Below are 19,060 nucleotides of genomic sequence, written 5' to 3'. Positions count from 1 at the left end.
AGCAACATTAACGGGTTCAGTAGAAAGTGTTCCTATCTTCAGCTTCTTTTTACCCTTTTCTTCATTAAATAGAATAAAAGTGGCAAACTGAAAATTACACTGCATTCAGAAATTTTGCCATGACTTTCAGTGCAAGGACAATTTTAAACTGGAAGCACAGGAGTTTATTGCTCCTAAAAGCAGTTTATAAATACTTTATTATAACAGAGAGCTTTGTTTACTAGCATCTAACAAGCTTTTATTCAGTTTCTCAATTCTGATCAGCATTTGATAAGGACAGAGAACAAATCATGTTCCCAGTAGTGTGAATGGGTACCAGCACTTGACATTCTCAAAAATCAAGATGAAACACATCAAGATAGGGAGAACATTTACTTACTTGCACGAAGGACTGAAGGGGTGACCTCAATTTCACTTGTTGCTTGGTAAGGCTGAAAGGCCGACGCTGTATTGGAGCCAAGCTCGCTACCAAAAATCTCTGGGCTTTGTGTGCCTGTTGAACTGGCGCTGGTGCCATCACCTCCATGGTGTGGATCTTGCTCATCAAACACAGCCACGAGCTGCAAACGACAATTTAATCTACCGTTAAAAGAAAAAACTCTCAGCAATATCAAAGTGCCATTGTAGATCAGTGTTTCATCGCTTCTTCCCACCAAAGAGCACGAAATGTCTATCAGCAGAGACTCAGATCAATGCTTAGATCACAACATCATCAGCCCTAGGAAAGGCAGCCATTAATGGGATGGTACAAAGGGTCAGCAGCTCTGATGGGACAGGAAACCCATCACTGCAAGCCACAGAATTAATGGCACCAAGTCAGGAAAGGAAGGGTCACATCTTCCTTATCATCTAACCCACTGAATGCTGCTCGATGCCTGTGCACTGGAATTTATCACCTGTGTTTTGATACCTCTCTATCCATCATTACTCAAATCATGAGCAAACCAACAATTTTAGAGACTAAAAACCTGCAACAAGAAATTATGTTCATACACGCTGAAAGCTACAAATAAAATACAGAGCCACCCAAAAGCCTCACAATCACTACAATTTTTCATCCATTAATCTGCCACCTATGAATCTATTATCTATAGATAGGATTTAAGTTGTAGGCATCCTTTGCAACATTTCTTCTGTCAAATTTAGGGAGACACTTCTGTATTTGCTTGCAACCAGCTTCTCCAAGATAAACCCAAGAACTCAAGCACAATTTGAGCCTTGCCAAGTCATTAGTTTATTAAAAGTTTACTACACCTCTGTTCACCCTTGCAAGGGAAATAGGAAAAAAAACATCACAGTGATTCTTAGTAAACCTGAGTTATTTTTTCACCTGTAGATGAATGTTTTTATTTGGAACAAATAATTTATCCAAATAGATCTTTGGTGACCAGTAGTGAAAGAGAAAAGGCCAGCTCTTACACATGTTTAATTTTAGAAGTTAATTTTCAGGATGGGTAAAAGAGTTTTATGGATAACAGCATTCTGCAGCCGATAAATTAATCTATAATGTAATATTTGAAAGACATTTCCAGGGAAGCATTACATTCTCCTGACCAAACTGGTAGGGTAAATGGAGCAAATCAACTTAAACCTAAGCTGATCTCTGCAAATTGTTTATTTTTTTAGAACAACACTTTGCATAACCTAAAGTAATCAGGTAATATTCTCTTAAGTGCATGTGACATAATCTCATTCTACAGATTTTAATATTACTCAAATCTAGATTGTACAAACATGACTAAAATAATATCAAACCACAACTACAAGCCTAAGCGGAATGGAATAAAATAAACCAGGTTGGAAGAGACCTTCAAGATCATCGAGTCCAAGCTATCATCCAGCACTATCTAATCAACTAAACCATGGCACCAAGCACCCCATCCAGTCTCTTCCTAAACACCTCCAGTGAAGGTGACTCCGTCACGTCCCTGGGCAGCACATTCCACTGGGCCACCACTCTCTCTCTGAAGAATTTCTTCCTAACGTGCAGCCAAAACCTCCCCTGGCACAGCTTGAGACTGTGTCCTCTTGTTCTGGTGCTGGTTGCCTGGGAGAAGAGACCAGCTCCAACCTGTCTACAACTTCCCTTCAGGTAGTTGTAGAGAGCAGTAAGAAACCATGTGGGAATTCAGCTTTTGAAAGTACTTTCAGGTATCAACTCTTTTCAAGGAGTAGTTTTGAAATCGCAGAGGGAGTAGCAAACTTCTGCCAATAATTCCATACCCAGGCAAACTTAGGGTCTGGCACAAAGAGAAAAAAAAATAGATTTGTAACAGGTAAAATGCCCAAGCTGTCACCAGTGAGTATTTGTAAGAAAGAGAGAAGGAAAAGCAGGCTGCAGATGCAGACAGCTAGACCATGTTTTTAATATACAATTCATTACTCTCTGCTTGAGAAATCTATACGCAAGAGAGACATGACAACACCTAAAATGTCAGTAGACCAAAAGTATGGGAAATTTAATTTACTTACAGACTGTAAAATACTAATGCTTTAAAAAAAACAGAAGCACATTTCTCAGAAGAAGCACACTTTACTCACAACACTTGTATTAACTCTAAAAAGCTAATGACCAATCTCCAGCAACTGGAAAGAAATGAATCCACTAGTGAAGATTTGTAAGGTATTAGAACAAAACACAAACAATACATTGAGAAATTCCAGCCAATAAATATCAAATCTTTTTCTCCTTTGTGTGGCATCTATCGAGAGACACCCCCCCCCCCAAATTATGTTCTGTTCCTTTGAGGTTGATTGAAAAGTATTACTGAATGCATGCTGCTGCAAGTGTTTTATATATATTACATATAGGTACAAAGCTATGTGCATATAAAACTCTTTCTGTGTATGTTCTACTCTAAGCTGCCTCAAGCTTTTTACCTTTTCCAGACAGCCTATAACCTATGAATTCAGAACTTTCTCAAAACAAATGTTTCTCATTTCAGGCTTAGCTTTTGATCTTATGTATTTTTGCAAGTATTCACTGTTTTGACAGCATCAAACCTTCAAAAGGCTTCAGTTCCCTTAAAAAGCCTACCAAGTTGTAACATTTTTGCATACAACACTTGAAGAAATACAAGCCATGCTAGTCTTCTCCAAATCTAATTAGTGTTAGGAGCACAGGTTAGGAAGTTCGTTGTAAAACAGTGTTACAAAGCTACACTCAGACCTCATCATGACCTAGAAAATCTTTGGAACTTGAAGACTTAATGTGAATAAACAGTGTTGGGTCTTGGGTTTCCAGAGCTTGCTATGCCACGCTGTGGATGACAAGCTCACAGGCAACGCACACAGCCAAAACATCTCCCACTCTATTCTGATAGCAAGAATTGATTTGTTTGGTTTATTGTTTGGGTTTTTACTCCAACACATTTTATTTTAATTGAGGGAAATTCTTTGAGGAATAGAATTATGAATGCTTGTACCCCCGAAGGCCCAAAAATCACACCACAACTACCATCTAATTTAATCCTTTTTGCTAGAAAAAGCTAGGTTCATCAAGTAAATGGCTCACAAAGAAATCATAAAATCAGAGAGTAGTTTAGGTTGGAAGGGACCTTAGAGATCATCTACCCCAAGCTCCCCGCCATGGGCAGGGACACCTCTCAGCTAGACTCGACTCAAGAGCCTGTAACCCCCCAGCGCCTCATTGCCCTCTACAACTACCTGAAAGGTGGTTGTAGCCAGGAGGGGGTTGGTCTCTTCTCCCAGGCAACCAGCACCAGAACACGGAGACACAGTCTCAAGCTGTGCCAGGGGAGGTTTAGACTCGAGGTGAGGAAAAAGTTCTTCACTGGGCAAGTCATTTGTCATTGGAATGGGCAGCCCAGGGAGGTGGTGGAGTCGCCGTCCCTGAAGGTGTTCAAGGGGAGATTGGACGTGGCATTTGGTGCCATGGTCTAGTTGTGAGGTCTGTTGGAACAGGTTGGACTTGATGATCCTGGGGGTCTCTTCCAACCTTAGTTATACTGTGATACTGTGACTGCACAAGGCCTCATCCAGCCTGGGCGTGAACACCCCCAGGGAGGAGGTATCCACATGGCTACTGCTCTGAGACTCCACACATCATACTAACCAGGTTATATTTACTTAAAGAAATAAAAAGCAAGACGACTGATTTGTTTTAATATTGACATAGCAGGAGCAGTCTGCATCCCAACATTAATTATTACAATTTCCGTCTATTCTAAGGTAATTAAAAATTAGTAAACACATATGCAGTCTTAATTAATAGACTACATTAAGTACTTGAATGTTAATTAACTGGATTAAAAAACTATTTGTACCAGCAAGAGCTGTTCACATTTTCATTAAGGGCTAAGCCTGTATAAAACAACCCCTCACTATCAGCTGCTGTAATCAGGTCATCCTTGAGCACAAACCCACGAAAGCAGAAATCCTCCACTTCACAGACACTCATAATGCTAGAAACCTTCACTGTAGTTTTTTTCTACCACTATAACAAGATTAACAAAAAAGATCACTTCAATTTTTCATATTCCTAAGCATCCATCCAATGTTTGTTAATTCTTCTGTAACATTTATTGATGAATTTGATACTGGCTCATGTGTAGGCACCAGTAATGGTTTCAGACTTATTTTAGCACCAGTCAGGATTATAGCTTTATTGTCATTCAAGAATGACAGCAAATGATCCTGTGGTTTCCACACCCTCTGGTCCCCACATCCTATGGTCTACAAAACATCTTCTGCATCACCTGTCCACTCTTTTTGACACAGTAAACCCAAAATAACTTATCTTTTTTAATGATTAGGAGCCATTTTAAATACCTGGTTTCTTCTCCACAGAAGTACACTTAACATTCAATGAAGGCTGTTTCAGATTTGTTTCACTGTTCAGTGACCAATTGCTCCACAGTTGATCTGTTAAGCAACCAGGAGAGTCTCAATTCCCCTGGCTGAATCATGCACTTCCCTTTCTGGCCCATACAACAACTTCCAGATGTGGTCTTCCTTTCCACAGCTGCTACGGTCTTCTGGCACTTACGCTGCACATCATCTCCTGCAAGATGGCCAACCATGTATAAAGCTGCCTTTCACACAAGTGCTTCTGTTTCTGCTTCCAGCAGAATAGAGAGCACAGCCCTTCTGAACCTGCTCCGAGTGACCAAGCAGCTCAACACCAACCTCTGGTGAGGCACCCATGAAGGCAAGGATTCTGGTCCTCCATTTGTGCTTACTAACTGAAATAACCTTTTTCACAGGAGGTTGGTCCTTGAAGAGATAGATTTTGATGGCCCAAATGAGATTCCAAAAATCTAAATTAGCCTTGTTAATATATCTCCACCTAAAACAGCTACTTCAAGTATTTCATTTAACATCTGATGCCAGAGGGTTAAGCCCATCCCCGTCCTGCAGCTCCAACGTACACATTTCTGTCTGCACACACTTTCTGACAGCCACATCTGCTGATGTGAGAGATTTCAATCACTTTCAGAACACTGCCATACACTTTCAGACGTGCAGCAAGTATCTGGAAAGAGGACTTGGAAGAAAATTTACACACGAGCATCTCTGGCATCTCTTCCTCCACAAACATCTTTTCCAGTCCTAACCAAGTCTGTACCATGAACCCACAAGGCAACCACAGAACTGACTACACAATTCCTCTGTAATGAGCACAAATGAGATGGTCTGCAAGAGAATATAAACATATTTCTACAGTAACTATTTAGGGTTGGAAAAAGCCATGTGGACCCAAAGCAGTATGGATGTTAGTTAGTCCATGTTACAACACAGAACTGCAGAGTTCTTGTTTAGTAAGGCCCAGAAGTAAATTCAGTTTCAGCTAATGGCACCTCACACTCCAAAACACTCTGAGCTGAGTTAGTCGCTTGTGAATAAACAGATGAGTGTAAGAGGGGAAGAAAACCTAAATTTGGGGAAATAATTAGCAAGGGAGTCACCAATTATCATCTAGATATGAAAGAAACTAAATATTAAATCAGTTTGTAGGCTTTCTGATGACTGCAGTGACTTTAATAGCCCCACAGCAGACCCAAATTTTTATTACTTCTTAAGCTTCACTTTTCTACATGGCTCATTTAAAAACCATTTAAATACAACTACTGTTTCAATGAACTGGTAAGAGGAAATACAGGGGGAAAAAAGGACATTTGCACAAATAATGCACTAGTGCCCATAGACATTATTAAAAAAATCAAAGTTCAATTAGCTAAAGTAGCAGCATCTAAGAGGCATTCTGTGCCATGGGTAACTTTAGCATCTTCTCAACAGACTTAATAGATCACCGAGCATTTTAAAAGGAGAAAAAGGTCAAGCAGTTTCAGTTTTAGACAAACTGTAATATAAACCAACCTTTATCATGTCAAGAAAATCTTTACCTGTCCTAATTAATTAAATTCAGTCATAAGAAGGCTGTTTTAAGGGTCACATTCTACTATCAAAGTAACACTTTGTATTAGATCTTCTGTGGGTCATCCACAAGTGTAAGCTTGTACAGAATCATAGAATAACCTGAACTGGAAGAACCTCTTGAAGATCATCTAGTCCAAGTCCTTGTTTAAATCAGGGTCAGTGAAAGAAGGTTGTTCAGGGACACATTTAGTTGCACATTGAATAACCTTGAGATGGAAGCTTCCCAGTGTTTGACCACTCCTGACTTTCCAATATTTTTTTCCCTATACCAAATTGAAACTTCCCTTGTTGCAACTTGGGTTTGTTCCCCTCGCACCAACCCCCTGCACCTCAAAGTCTAGCTTCGGTTTCACCACACCCCATGGAGTGCAGCTGTATTCAGAATGCTGTGCCTTAACCACACGGCCACACAGCATCCCTCCAACACCAGAGAGAAATAGTCACTTCTGTCAACCTGCTGGCCACAGGCTTGCTCATGTAGCACAGGATGGAGCTGGTCATCTGTATCACAAGGGTATACTGCTGGCATACATTCGTCAGATTGTTCACTACATCTGCCTTACCCAAGCAGTGGGTCACCAGCAATACATCAGTTTGGGGTTTATTCCAGCCCCTATGTAGGACTCTGCATTTGCCATTCTTGAACATTATCTGCCTCCTCAGCCCCCCATGGTACAAAATAAGCCCCACTGGAAAGTACATCACAAGCTTCACTGAAAGTCATTCTCAAATTTGCTAAGCAAACATCTTTTACTTCCAAAGCTTAACATAACATAGCATGTTAATTCATATCTGCAAGACCTGCAGGAGCATCTATTGATTCAAAGAACACTTTAATTTTTCAGTTCATTTAAAAATATCTGCTTTAATAATTAATTGAATCTAAGAAACTATTCTGAAGTAAATATACAAGCTTTTCATTAAAGCTTTGCTTTTGATTATTCATTTCCTATGGCACTTTGATCTGCAAAATTCTAAAACCAGTACTAAATTGCAACTTGATCTTCTTCTAGGAGGATTTACATGCCAGTTCAGGTACTGTCCTGTAAGTTTCTAGACTCTAAAATAGATTTTAAATATTTAAAATATATCAGTTTAACATTAGATATATTTAAAAGACGACTTCTCCCTTCCACTGCTGAGCAACAGACTGAAAGCAAGCATGACTACAGCACCCTGAAAGGTAATTTGTGTGTATCCTGTCTCTACTTGACCTCCATGGGTTAACTCAGGCTGAGGTTTAGCCAAAAATCAAGACAATAACTGAGCAGTGTTAGCAGTATTATGAGGGCTACTGGAGGTAGTTACCACTGAGCTGCTTGTCAGGTGGGCTGGATTTACTTTTTCATGACCTCAGACCAAGAATATACTGAGCACACCACTTCTGCTGGACATACCACTTCTATCTGACTGACTGACTAAGACTCAAGCACACTCTTGTGTGCATCCTAACAGACACAGATATGTACAAAACACACACAAACTGATTAGCCTGCAAAGTTCTTCTGATCTGCTCACCCCCTGCATGGGCAAAGCAAGACCAGCATCAGAAATAGTTATTGGACTGCATCACCAGCTAATGTTCATGGCCAAAGAAAACATCTACATTTGTGATCTCCAACAGACAAGCCAGCAGCCCTGCCCTGCATGGCCAGAAGACAGTGCCAGGAGAAAAAATAAAAAGAGAAAAGTAGAAGCAGTCTAAATATGACATGGGCAAAAGGACACAGATGCCAGTAGGTGAGTTTCTTTTTAGTAGGCCATATTCAGCTGGGCCTGGAATAGGTAAAAGCTCCAGCTGGTTACATGAACTCATGCTCCTGAATGCTGCAGTTCCGCTCTTGACTTCACCATGCTATAGAAGGCTCCACAAGCAGTGTGCATTAGATACTGATCCCAGCCTTCTCCATGGAGATGACATCTAGCTGCATTAAGCAGCACTGGTACCTGCAGCTAAGTTAAGCCCTGGTGACAGCACAGTCAGTGTCATCAGTGCACTCACAGTCAGTGCCATCACCACACTCTCATCTCTAGGATGGGTGCAGCCGTGCAAAAGCCAAAACACAGAAATGCTGCAGACATCTCACTGGAAAAGTGGTTTGATTATGAGCTAAGAGAATCCAGAGCTGAAAATGAGACTGCAAGAATAAAAAACATCCTCATTTGCTTTAAACAATCTAATTTTTTTTCTTTGATGTTTCTCAGTAAAAATGAAGAGAAGTTTACTTTACTCAGCTATCACAGTCCCTCCGTGCAGCTTCCTTCTGTGTTCGTTTGGGCTTTGAGAACAGCTGGGAAAAACAGCTCTGTCCTAAATTAGAAAGTTTTTCAACCACAGGTTTTTTAGCATGGGATTTTTGTAATGGGTTGTTTCTTCAACAATTCTTCCTTTGAAAACATATAGAGTATAAGGCTACCCTGTTATTTCCTTGAATCTTCAATTTATAGAGAAAAGATTTCCTCCAAAATCCCTTTGTAAAAACAGCCTTCTTGTTCAAGGCTAAGGACACAGGCTGCAAAATCATCACAACATATGATTTACCACGGGTATCTCCTTAGCTCCTTTTGAAAAGAAACATGGGGGAGAGGGGGGTGAGGGGGGCAGGAATAGTCTATCTTGGTTTTAAAGAGGTGCACAAAGAAAGCATGGTATCAGAAGATAGAGAGCTATGCTTGGAAAGAAGTGGGGACACATCTGAGGGCATGAATAAGCCCGTTTCATCTCCTCCATTTTTGATCCCGCAGCACAAATGAATAAATGTGAATCACACCAAGGGCACTGTTGTTAATAGGACTTTGGAAGCAATTTTACCTTTTCAGAATGCACTGTAAAAGTCTCCCTCCCTTTCTAAGGGAACAAGGCTCAAAAAGATTACCCTGCTTGTTCTCCATGCAGCTGAGGATACAGGATGACTCTGCAGGTCACACAGGAGTTTGGTATTTTATTTCTGCCACAGAGGTCAGCAGTTAAGCAGTGACGCTATGCAGTAAGTAATCCAGACACTGGGTTATTAGAGGAGCTGGTGTCACAGCAAGATACATTGGTGAAATAAAGATGTATTAAATCTTAACAGTTGTCTCATCTGTCATTGGAATCTGTAGCCCTTGAGTACCAAGTTAAAAAATGGCTTCAGGAACCTCTAGTAAGTCCGGATTTTCCACTCCTCTGTTGCAGAACCAAAACAGCAGCATCTAAAATCTAAGGTTTTAATTTCAGCCAAGGTACAAAATGCTACCTAGTCAGCTGAAGCACAGACCAATCTTTGCAAGCTTATTAAACTTCAAGAAAATAGATTTTGTAAAATAGAGTTCTTCATTTTATGTAGTGTGTGCTGTTCGGTGTAATTTGCATGCAAAAGCCAGGAGAATGTGATTAAAAATACCCATCTAGAGACACAGATGAAAAACTTCAAACATTTCCTGATTCCCTTCTGTTCCACTCATTATTTCAATACCTCACTACAACAAAGGAATAGATAACACTTGTCCTTGACATTAGCCTAAATTATCTTCGGTGTGCAATACAATACCTATTAAATTAGGTTTATTTTAAATCAGCTTCAAGCTCTGTTCAAAAGGTAAAACTCTGTGTATCTTTTTGCCTTTTGTGTAACACTTTCTTTCCCCCACCCCCCCAAAGAAATATTTAGAGGTCTTAAAAAACCAACAAGATAGGGAGAGGTTTTTTTTAACTAACTTCATTATCTAGCATTAAAATCCGTCAAAGAGAAAGGTGTTTACCTCTGGCATTTTAAAACAACATTATTTTTACTACGTGCATGATGACACACACACAAATAATTAGCACATCAGGCAATAATTTATGCCTCCTCTTCTTTAAATAAGGCTCTAAACCCCAAAAATCTTCAATGCAAAAGACTGATTGTTCGTTCATGACTAACAGTTTATATTATTTTAACATGTAACAATAGGGAAAACAATGAAACCTAACTCCCAGTCCATCAGGACTATGCTCAGAGAGTGAAGAATAAACGGTTACCACCCAGCAGGGCCAGGCTGATGGCAAGCAACATGTTATCATGAGATCCATGGAGTTTGTCTTCTGCTGTGGCAAGCCCTAGGCACAGAGGGCTTGACTCATCAGGATTACTACATGAACCCATGCCACATGAAGAGCTCTGGTCTTAAGCAAAAGACATCTATTAGGTAACATTTGATGGTCTAGGACTGGAGAGGACCCCAAAACTGCCACACCACAGTTTTTCCTACACACCTTTAGGTTTTCTGCAACCAAGAGGATGACAGTGATCTCTGTACAAAGGAAAAACAGCCTGGTGCATCCATGACCAGATCTCTCTCTCTCTCTATCTTGCATAATACACCATAATCTACTAGGAAGTTCCATTTATTTCCCACAAAACCCCAAGTTAAACAACATAGTAACTGAGCCTAAAACCTAGGCTCCCAATGCCAAAACCATTTGCAAAACTATCTGGAGACACATTTTCCAAACTAATTTGGCAGATAATGTTGAAGAATGGCATCTTCCTTACTTTCTCCTTACAGTATCATTAGAAATCAGATGTCAAGATATGTTTGAAACTCATCTTTCAAAAGCTGCCTGGTGACTTTTCAAAGATGACCTCTAAATGCTTAGTCCTAAAGCAGCAGGAAAAAGTGAAAAGTAAGGAGGGAGAATCTCAAAAGGAAACTAGCTGGTTAATATCATCACATTCATCTTCAAAACACATTCACTAGAAGTCAAATTCTCTTCTGTGAAATACAGGATTAAATAGCAAAGGGGATCTCTGGTATTACTCTAACAACAGTGTGTATCAGTCCATGATTCTTGACTACTTGGTGCAGAAGCCTCTTTAATGCTCAATGCAGCATTCAACCATTATAACCAGAGATAGGAACATAAACAGGGAGAACATTACTCCTAAATCATTTAGTCTGAAAAGCTACAAAGGCCCAGGACTAATTTTGAAAATTAATTCCTTCAATCACTGTGGAAACTTAGACTGAGGTACCTAGATGAATTGGGGGGTGGGAAGAAATTAATAGAACTACAGAATGGTTTGGGTTGGAAAGGACCTCCAAAGGTCATCTAGTCCAACCCCACCGCAGTCAGCAGGGGTATCCTCCACTAGATCAGGTTGCTCAGAGCTTTGTCCAGCCTGACCTTAAATATCTCCAGGGATGGGGCATCAACTACCTCCTTAGGCATCCTGTTCCAGTGCTCCACCACCCTTATGCTAAAGAACTTGTTCCTAACATCCTAACTATATCTGCTCTTCTGTCATTTCAATCCACTGCTCCTCATCCTATTGCTGCAGGACTTTGGAAACAGTCCCTCTGCAGCCTTCTTGTAGACCCTTTCAGGTACTGGCAGGCTGCTATTAGGTCTCCCTGGAGCCTTCTCTTGTCCAGCCTGAACAACCCCAGCTCCCCTAGCCTGTTCTTGTAGCAGAGGTGTTAGTTAAAAGAGACCTACAGTCAAAAGAGAGATTACATTTGTACACATGCTCATTTCAAGCTACCAAATATGGGAACAAGCTATCACTCTTGCATTTCACCTTGACTCACCTAGCCATGAATGCATTTTCAAAAGATAATACAAATGTCACCCAGCCCGAGGAAGGAGGTACAAATACTGTCATAAGCCATCAGCTTCAACCTGTGGACAAGGACTGCACTGAAAACTTCAAAACAGATCCCTTCCATCCTGCAGATGCCCTAATTCCTCCCTGTCTCCTCTGGGCTGACGTAGCCTCTTTGTTTCTCCTCTTTTCCCTCCTAGAAACATTAAGATTAGAAGTAGGTGGCACTCCAGACCAGGGCAGCAGGCCTGTTTGTGTTTGAAGCACCTATATTCTATTCCATAGTGCAGTCAAATGTTGTTGTACGGTTATTAAAATCATTCATGATTTTTATCTCTGCCAAATGGATCGTTACACTGTCAACACTCAGCTATATTATGCAAAAATATGCAGAACTTAACATCTTTTGTTGAGCTGGCAAAACAGCATATTCACTACCAACTCCATTTTTGCACAAGGTTAAAGTCTGTGTGGAATGTGATTACCAAAGGCTCCATTCAGAAATACCACACAAAACAAGCTGGTTGGCTTCCACAGCAGAAGATGATTTTAAAACTACAAATAAATTCCTCTGAGTAGTGCTCACCAAGCTAATGGTGTTCTCATTCAGTTATAATTCCCTTGAATTTTTACTATTATTTTATATAAAGCAAAATCTTTCAGAACCAAACATTCCCTTTCGAGTACCCTTAAAAATGTGAAACAAACTGAAGTCTTGAGGAGCCCAGCACAAAGAAAAGTTGCTTTTATTTCCACTAGCTGGGAGAAGCATGGCTATCTAAGCACTTGAAAATCAGCACTTGTTTGGGAGGATTTTTGTTGCTGAATTTCATTTCTTGGTAAATTATACAGCAAAATACAATCAAAACAAATCAAAGGAGCACTTGCTCTGCTTCCACACTTACAGCATAGTTAGATTACATTAAGTTAACATCCATTTGATTAAGGTTGGGTGATTCTCTGCTGATCTGTAACTATTCAAAAAATCACTAATTACTAATTTAAAATATTTCCACTTTAAAAATTTTAAGCAAAACATAACCACAGCCACAGCAGAAAGCAGCTCGAAGAAGCTTGTTTTGCTTCGCCTAGCAAAGGAGAAGTGTGGCCAGCTCTGGAGGGAAGGAGAAACCAGCTGGAGGCAGAGGGGTGGAAGGTGAAAGGGGATTAGTATTAATACCATGGCAAGTAGTAGGACAACCGGACTAGTTAAGGTTGTTGGGTTGGGTTGCTTTTTTACCCTTTTCTCTCAAGTGTTCTTCTATGTACACTTCATGATTCTGTTTGATGGAAACTCTTCATAAGCCCCAAGACTACCTCCAGCTCACCTGTTAACCCTCCACTCCTTTCTCATTGTCTTTCAGCCGAAACAGAACTGAATTTGGTCTGGTCACCTCTAATGCAAGAACCACTTCTTGGGAAGCTCCAGCCATCTTGAAATTGCTTTTCTGAATCACTGTCTCACTAAAGCTTCATTTATTCATCCTCTCTTCTGTGGGACAATCTTTGCAGTGGTATGAACTTTTGGAAAACCTTTTTGGGATGTATTTGTAGTTGGGTACCACACAAAACAGATGCATTGCATAAGGCTAGCACAGGTAGCTGGGTAAACTATGCTGTCAAAAGTAATTAGCATTTAAAAGGACTAAATAGAGGAAGCAGATAATGCCTCCAAGATCTGCTTTTAATTAAAACATCCTAGTAACTCGTATTAAAAGGCAAAGACTGAAAATCAGAGAGAACATAGCTTCTGAAGAGAGTATTTTTACACTTCTCATTAGGGGTCACCTTTCCTGATGTGCAAAACCATTTTAAAATTACCTGCCTCGCTGGAGACCACTCACTTATTAAAACAACTCTGCTCAAGTAAATACAAAGAAAATACACATTTAATCAGCAACATTTAGGCATCCATTAAATCTTCAAATGTCCTTGCTTAAAGATAATCTTGCCCCTCACTGAAAGCAAACCTTATTTCACTAGTCTCTCTGCCCGTTATGTCCCAAATGATTTCTCTACTTTCCAAAACAATTAGCAAACATCATATCATCTATGCTAAAACACTGAAAGGGTATCAACACTCAACCCTGTAAGTAGCTAAAATGAATAGCACGTAGCAGGAAAGCCTAACGCGTGTAGCCTCGGCACATAAATCAAGCTGCCTTACACATCCTGACAGCTCCATCTAGCCACAGCTCCACAAAAGTAACTTTATCCCAGGCAGAATGAATTAATTTACACTCGGCACATTCCAGCTATTACAAAAACTCTTGTGGCCAGCAGTGTCATTTCCAGAATGACTTTACTGTTGTTTAACATTAGATTAACACTTTCACGATTGCATCCGCGCTTCAGGTTACTTGGGTTTCAGAGAAAGACAGGGTCAGAAACATCACATGTTTAAAACTGGAGCATCTGGGTAACGGCAGGAAGAGATGCTGGAATCACAACTTGGCAGGAATTCCTGAGATGGGAAACATGAATGGTCTCGGGGAGAACAGAGAGCAAAATGGGATATAAAGAAAGAACACAAAGCGCACAGCAACAGAGAGACGACGCACAGGACGTGCCCACATCTGATGGAGCAGAAGAGCAAGAGTAACAGCATGAGAGCCAGCTGCCAGAAGCAGGGAGGAAAAGAGGGGAAGCCTCCTCATCGTGAAACCCCAGCACTGCCAGTTTACAGTCTGCATGTAGTTTATGGACCAGCCTGTTCCTCACCCATGGCAGTGCAGCCAGGCACTGGGACGAGGGCAGCAACACTGATCCACTGCTGGCTGACTCCCTAGCTATGCTTTGGTCTTACAGGCTGCATGGCCAGTGAGAAGAGAGTGAAAGATAGGTAGTTTTGCCTCTTTTCTTCCCTGTTCTGCCCATCACTGGCAGTTCTATTAATCAGAAGTTCACCTTTCTGTACATACAGGGGCACTGCACACACCAGTAAAATAATATGGAGCTCTCTCTGGAAAGATACCTGTCTAACTAGCTCTGGGTACACTGCTCCAAGTGTGTGAGGATATATATGTAGTATCTGAAATGATTATTTTAATCTGAGGAAATGAACTCTCATTTCCTTACACATTCTTGTTGTCTACAATGCCAAACACTGTTGATTCAGTTGGTGTAAAGCTCAGGCTTTTTAGAAGTGACCCTAGTTTCAGACACAGAGATTGGTTCTAACATCTTCCATTAAAATATCACAGGGCCCCAAAATACACTTTGCTTAGACCTAACTTTAGGCACACACATTTAAAAGCACTGACCTGCTACTGCATGGTGATACAGAGGACTAGGCAATGTACCTCCACATATTACGATATCTTTTGTCAGAAGTGGTAAATGACTGAAAAGGAAGTTTTTTAGTCAAGAGTTGTAGCTAATGCAATGTACAGATCACTGATAAAGCATTTTGTCCTTAAGCTGATCTGAATTACAATTTCAAATGCTGCTTGTTTACCAAGAATATTTGAGATTCAAATCCTATGTTAAGTCCCTTAAAACTCCAAGAGATAAATCCTCAAGTTTCAAATATGTAATAGTTCCATTTTATACATAATTCCAGAATAACTAATGCAGAAGAAAAGGAGATTAGTCCTCAGAGGTGAACTTGTGCAGCTGCCTCAAATGCAAACAAGAAATGTAAATCTGTCACACTGCTGTGATCCTACCAAGACATGCATGGGCGTCTTCCCCAGCTAACGGCACCACGCAGCCATGGGTGTCAAAGCTCAGTCCAAACTGGAATGTTACTAAATTCCCTCAGAATTCACACAGGAAAAACTGTAGTTCTCATTACATGCCAGAGTAAATGATCCTTCAGCCTGGCAGAAGCAAGAAGCAGCAAGCAAAGAGAAACCAAAAGGCAGAAAAGGGGCTTTGAGTCCTCCCAGTCCAGTCCACCCACACACTCTGCCAGTCACTGTGTCTTTCAAAACTAACCTCAACCACAAAAATACCAATTCCATGTGCAGAGAAGGTAAAAAGCTTAAAATGCCAAACTTTTCCACAAGCATATCTCTAATATTAAGCACATGAAAGCATACCGGAACTTGACATAAAAGTGTAATCAACCAGAGCTTCGTTTCACTGTGCTCCAAAGACAGACTTAGTGCTTCTTACTCCCACTAACCACCATACCTTGGATGTTTTGATACAGATACTTCTGAGGTGGGCAAGGTGAGGGAGGGTGGCATTTAGGGGTTTTGGCCCCTGGACTAGAGAAATAATTTCATCAAGAAGGCAAACACTGCCTGGACTGTCTCAGCCATCCCTTCACATTCAGACATAATGAAGAGATAGAAGGAAAAGAAAGGGGGGGAAAACTAGAGAGGAAAGCGAAGTTGCACTGTAGTGGAACATGACTGAAAAAGATTTATCACACATGTCATTTCTAATTTGGCGCTGATAGCTTAGCTTTATTTGATACAGACATTTTATGATCTCAGCTGCCTGTTCAAAGAGTGCATCCTCAACACCACTCAGAGAGGAGTGGAAAACAAGCACACATGTGCATTTACATCAGGGAAGAAGAGTGTAAGCATTTGTACCAAATACAGATGCATCATGCATGGCTTCATGCAGCACTCGGTGGACATGTAATGGCTCTCAAGGGTTAGGGCTGGGCTAGCTAACCAGTGACAGACAAAGGAGAAGGAAAAGAGAATAAGGCAATGAGACATATGAATTGGAAAACTAAACCAGCCTTAATGAAAATAACAACAATACAATAAATGCATACAAATATATGCAAAACCAATGTGGAACCCAACCCTCCTTATGTCAATGTTATCATCATCACCACTGATAGTGTGGGGAAGCACTGGCAAGTCCCAGAATGGGCTCAGTGGCTGATGGGAACTGGATTCAAGAACACACAGACTGGGATCAAAAGCAGAAGAGACAGAATCCTTCTCAGACACTGGCCAGTGAAGAGGCTTGATCAACAAGATCCTTCAGCTTTATACTGGATAGGACATATGGATGGAATCCTTCCTTGTTAAGTTTACCTGTCCTGTCCACTCCTCCCCACAGGTGCAGCCTTTTAACCCATAACCCCAGCATGGTACACAAGATTTAGCAGTGACCTTGATCTGCACACTAGTCCTTGGTGCTAACTAGAAACATCATCATTGTCACTACTGGAAGCAGAAACCATCACACTGTCTGCCAAAACATGCTGCTGACAGCAGAAAGTGCAGGCAATGAGACTGAGCTGAAAAGGAAAATCACTGAACAGAATTAGTGCTGTTCCAACTCGAACCAGGACAAAAGGTAACAAGGGACTCCAGGGCAGGAGCAGAAGGCAGTGATGCCCAAGCAAGGGGAAGACTCATGGCCATGGGACACAGGAGTTTCAGAACCAGCACAAAAGGACATCAGAGTGGCTACAACACTGGAATGAAAGCACATGATTCACCTCCACACATGCTACCCGCACAAAGATAACAAAGATGTATCTCAGAGTCAGCACATCTAAAGCAGGCCTCCCCCTCCTTGGTGGGATTTAGCAGTCATTAATTTATAGCTGAAAGTCAGGGAATGACTTGTGCTGAAGAGTAAGCATCTCAGTTGTTTCTTCTGAGGCCAACTAATTCTGTCTCAAAAAAAGCTACTGCAGCTACTCCTCCCTCACTCCCCCACCACTGCCAGAATGCTACAATCTTTACATCCATTTTTATATTTATTTTTCTTCTGAGGGAAGTTTAGTTTATGAGTTTGTTTTGGGTCTGTTATCAGCTATATCCCATCAGATCTAATTTAACAAATTGTATACTGAAGATGCCCAGACAGATCCCATTAAGGTTTTGGTATGTGAAGTATCCTCTGAGAAAATAACTGAGCACCACCGCTGTGGTTTTCCAACACTCCTCCCCACAAGCAAACTTCAGCTCCACTTAGGGTTATCTGTGTGTTGGTCTCACTTCACTCACATCCCTACAACTCAAGCCTGGGTAAAGGAACTTCCTGGAGTATCCAGATGTCTACAGTAAGGCTGCCTCTGGTTAAACTACTCATAACTTGGAGGAGAAACCACAGCCCTGAAGTGAATCACTGCAGAGCTGAAGCCACAGGTTCACAAGGACCAGTGCTTTTAAGAACTCTGTTTGGTGTTTTGCATTGCTCTTCAGAGCAAGAACAGAGTGCACCTCCTAGCACAGTGCACCTCAATGCAACACAGGCTCGATGCTTCCCAAACCAGGTCCTGGGACCATGCCACATGCTCAGGCCAGAGGGACACGTATGGTTCATACAAGAAGAGGTTGCCTCTCCATCAGCTGAATGCACAGAAGTGGAAAACTACAGCAAACAGGGTGAAAAAATGCAAAACATGCTTATCCTTTGAAAGCACAGAACAGCTTGCATCAGTCACTGGGCCCCTCTGAAACAAAGCAAAAATAACTTTTGAGGCCTGTGAGCAAAAGCAATAAACAGTTCAGTATAGGCTGCTCTAAATATTGCATTGGAAGTACATTGGAATCTAATTTACACTTCAGTGATTCTTATAAATTCCACTTAAAGGCAAAGTACTTTGCCATTCACCTTCCAGGGAACACTTCCAAGGAGAAAGACCTGAATTTGAGCTTTCATGTTTGGATACAATTCCAGTGCTATTTTAAAACACTTTCTAAACTCTGTGAAATAAAACTAAACTGAGAGAGTGAAACCAATTAAATGTATTTAACAGCACATTTGCTATTTCAGTGTTCACTTTGATCTTAGAAATTCACCAATATGAATAAAACAAAAACCACTCCAAAACTGTGACTACAGAACTATCACAATCCAATAAAAATTAATTTAACCAGACCTGCCTAAACTGCTTATTTCTTTTTTAATGAAATCCTGTTATAAATACAGCAGAAGTAAAAAAACTTCACTGGAAGGTTCTAATGTATTTTATAATTCAAAAGGCTGTCATGATTTTAAAAATAAGTAATAAATAAATACAGGTACTCAAGTTGTAATGAATTCTCACCAGAAACACAGATTCAAACAGATTTATTTTTTTTCCTTTATAGGATCAAACTAAGAAATGTTTTTGCTCTTTGGTTGGTTCCTAAGAAGTCCAGTACAGCTTCTGTGCAAGTATGCCAGGC

At 40.7% G+C, this 19,060-nt stretch overlaps 1 protein-coding gene across 16 annotated transcripts in view; it reads right to left on the bottom strand.

Annotated features, from left to right (window-relative positions):
- Positions 1-19,060, bottom strand: part of PARD3 (par-3 family cell polarity regulator) — a 426,698-nt gene that overhangs the window by 289,475 nt on the left and 118,163 nt on the right. For all 16 annotated transcript variants that reach the window (XR_008462802.1, XM_009896928.2, XM_054171475.1 and 13 more), the window contains exon 3: positions 380-560. Coding sequence is in view for 15 of the 16 variants with exons in the window: in XM_009896928.2 (XP_009895230.1) it covers positions 380-560 (181 nt within the window). In the remaining variant the exon portion in view is untranslated. The remainder of the gene's footprint in view (positions 1-379; positions 561-19,060) is intronic.

Source organism: Dryobates pubescens, chromosome 21, assembly GCF_014839835.1.
Source record: "Dryobates pubescens isolate bDryPub1 chromosome 21, bDryPub1.pri, whole genome shotgun sequence".
NCBI lineage: Eukaryota > Metazoa > Chordata > Aves > Piciformes > Picidae > Dryobates > Dryobates pubescens.
The sequence above is the reverse complement of the archived record's forward strand: the minus strand, read 5'-3'. Positions and strand labels throughout refer to the sequence as shown.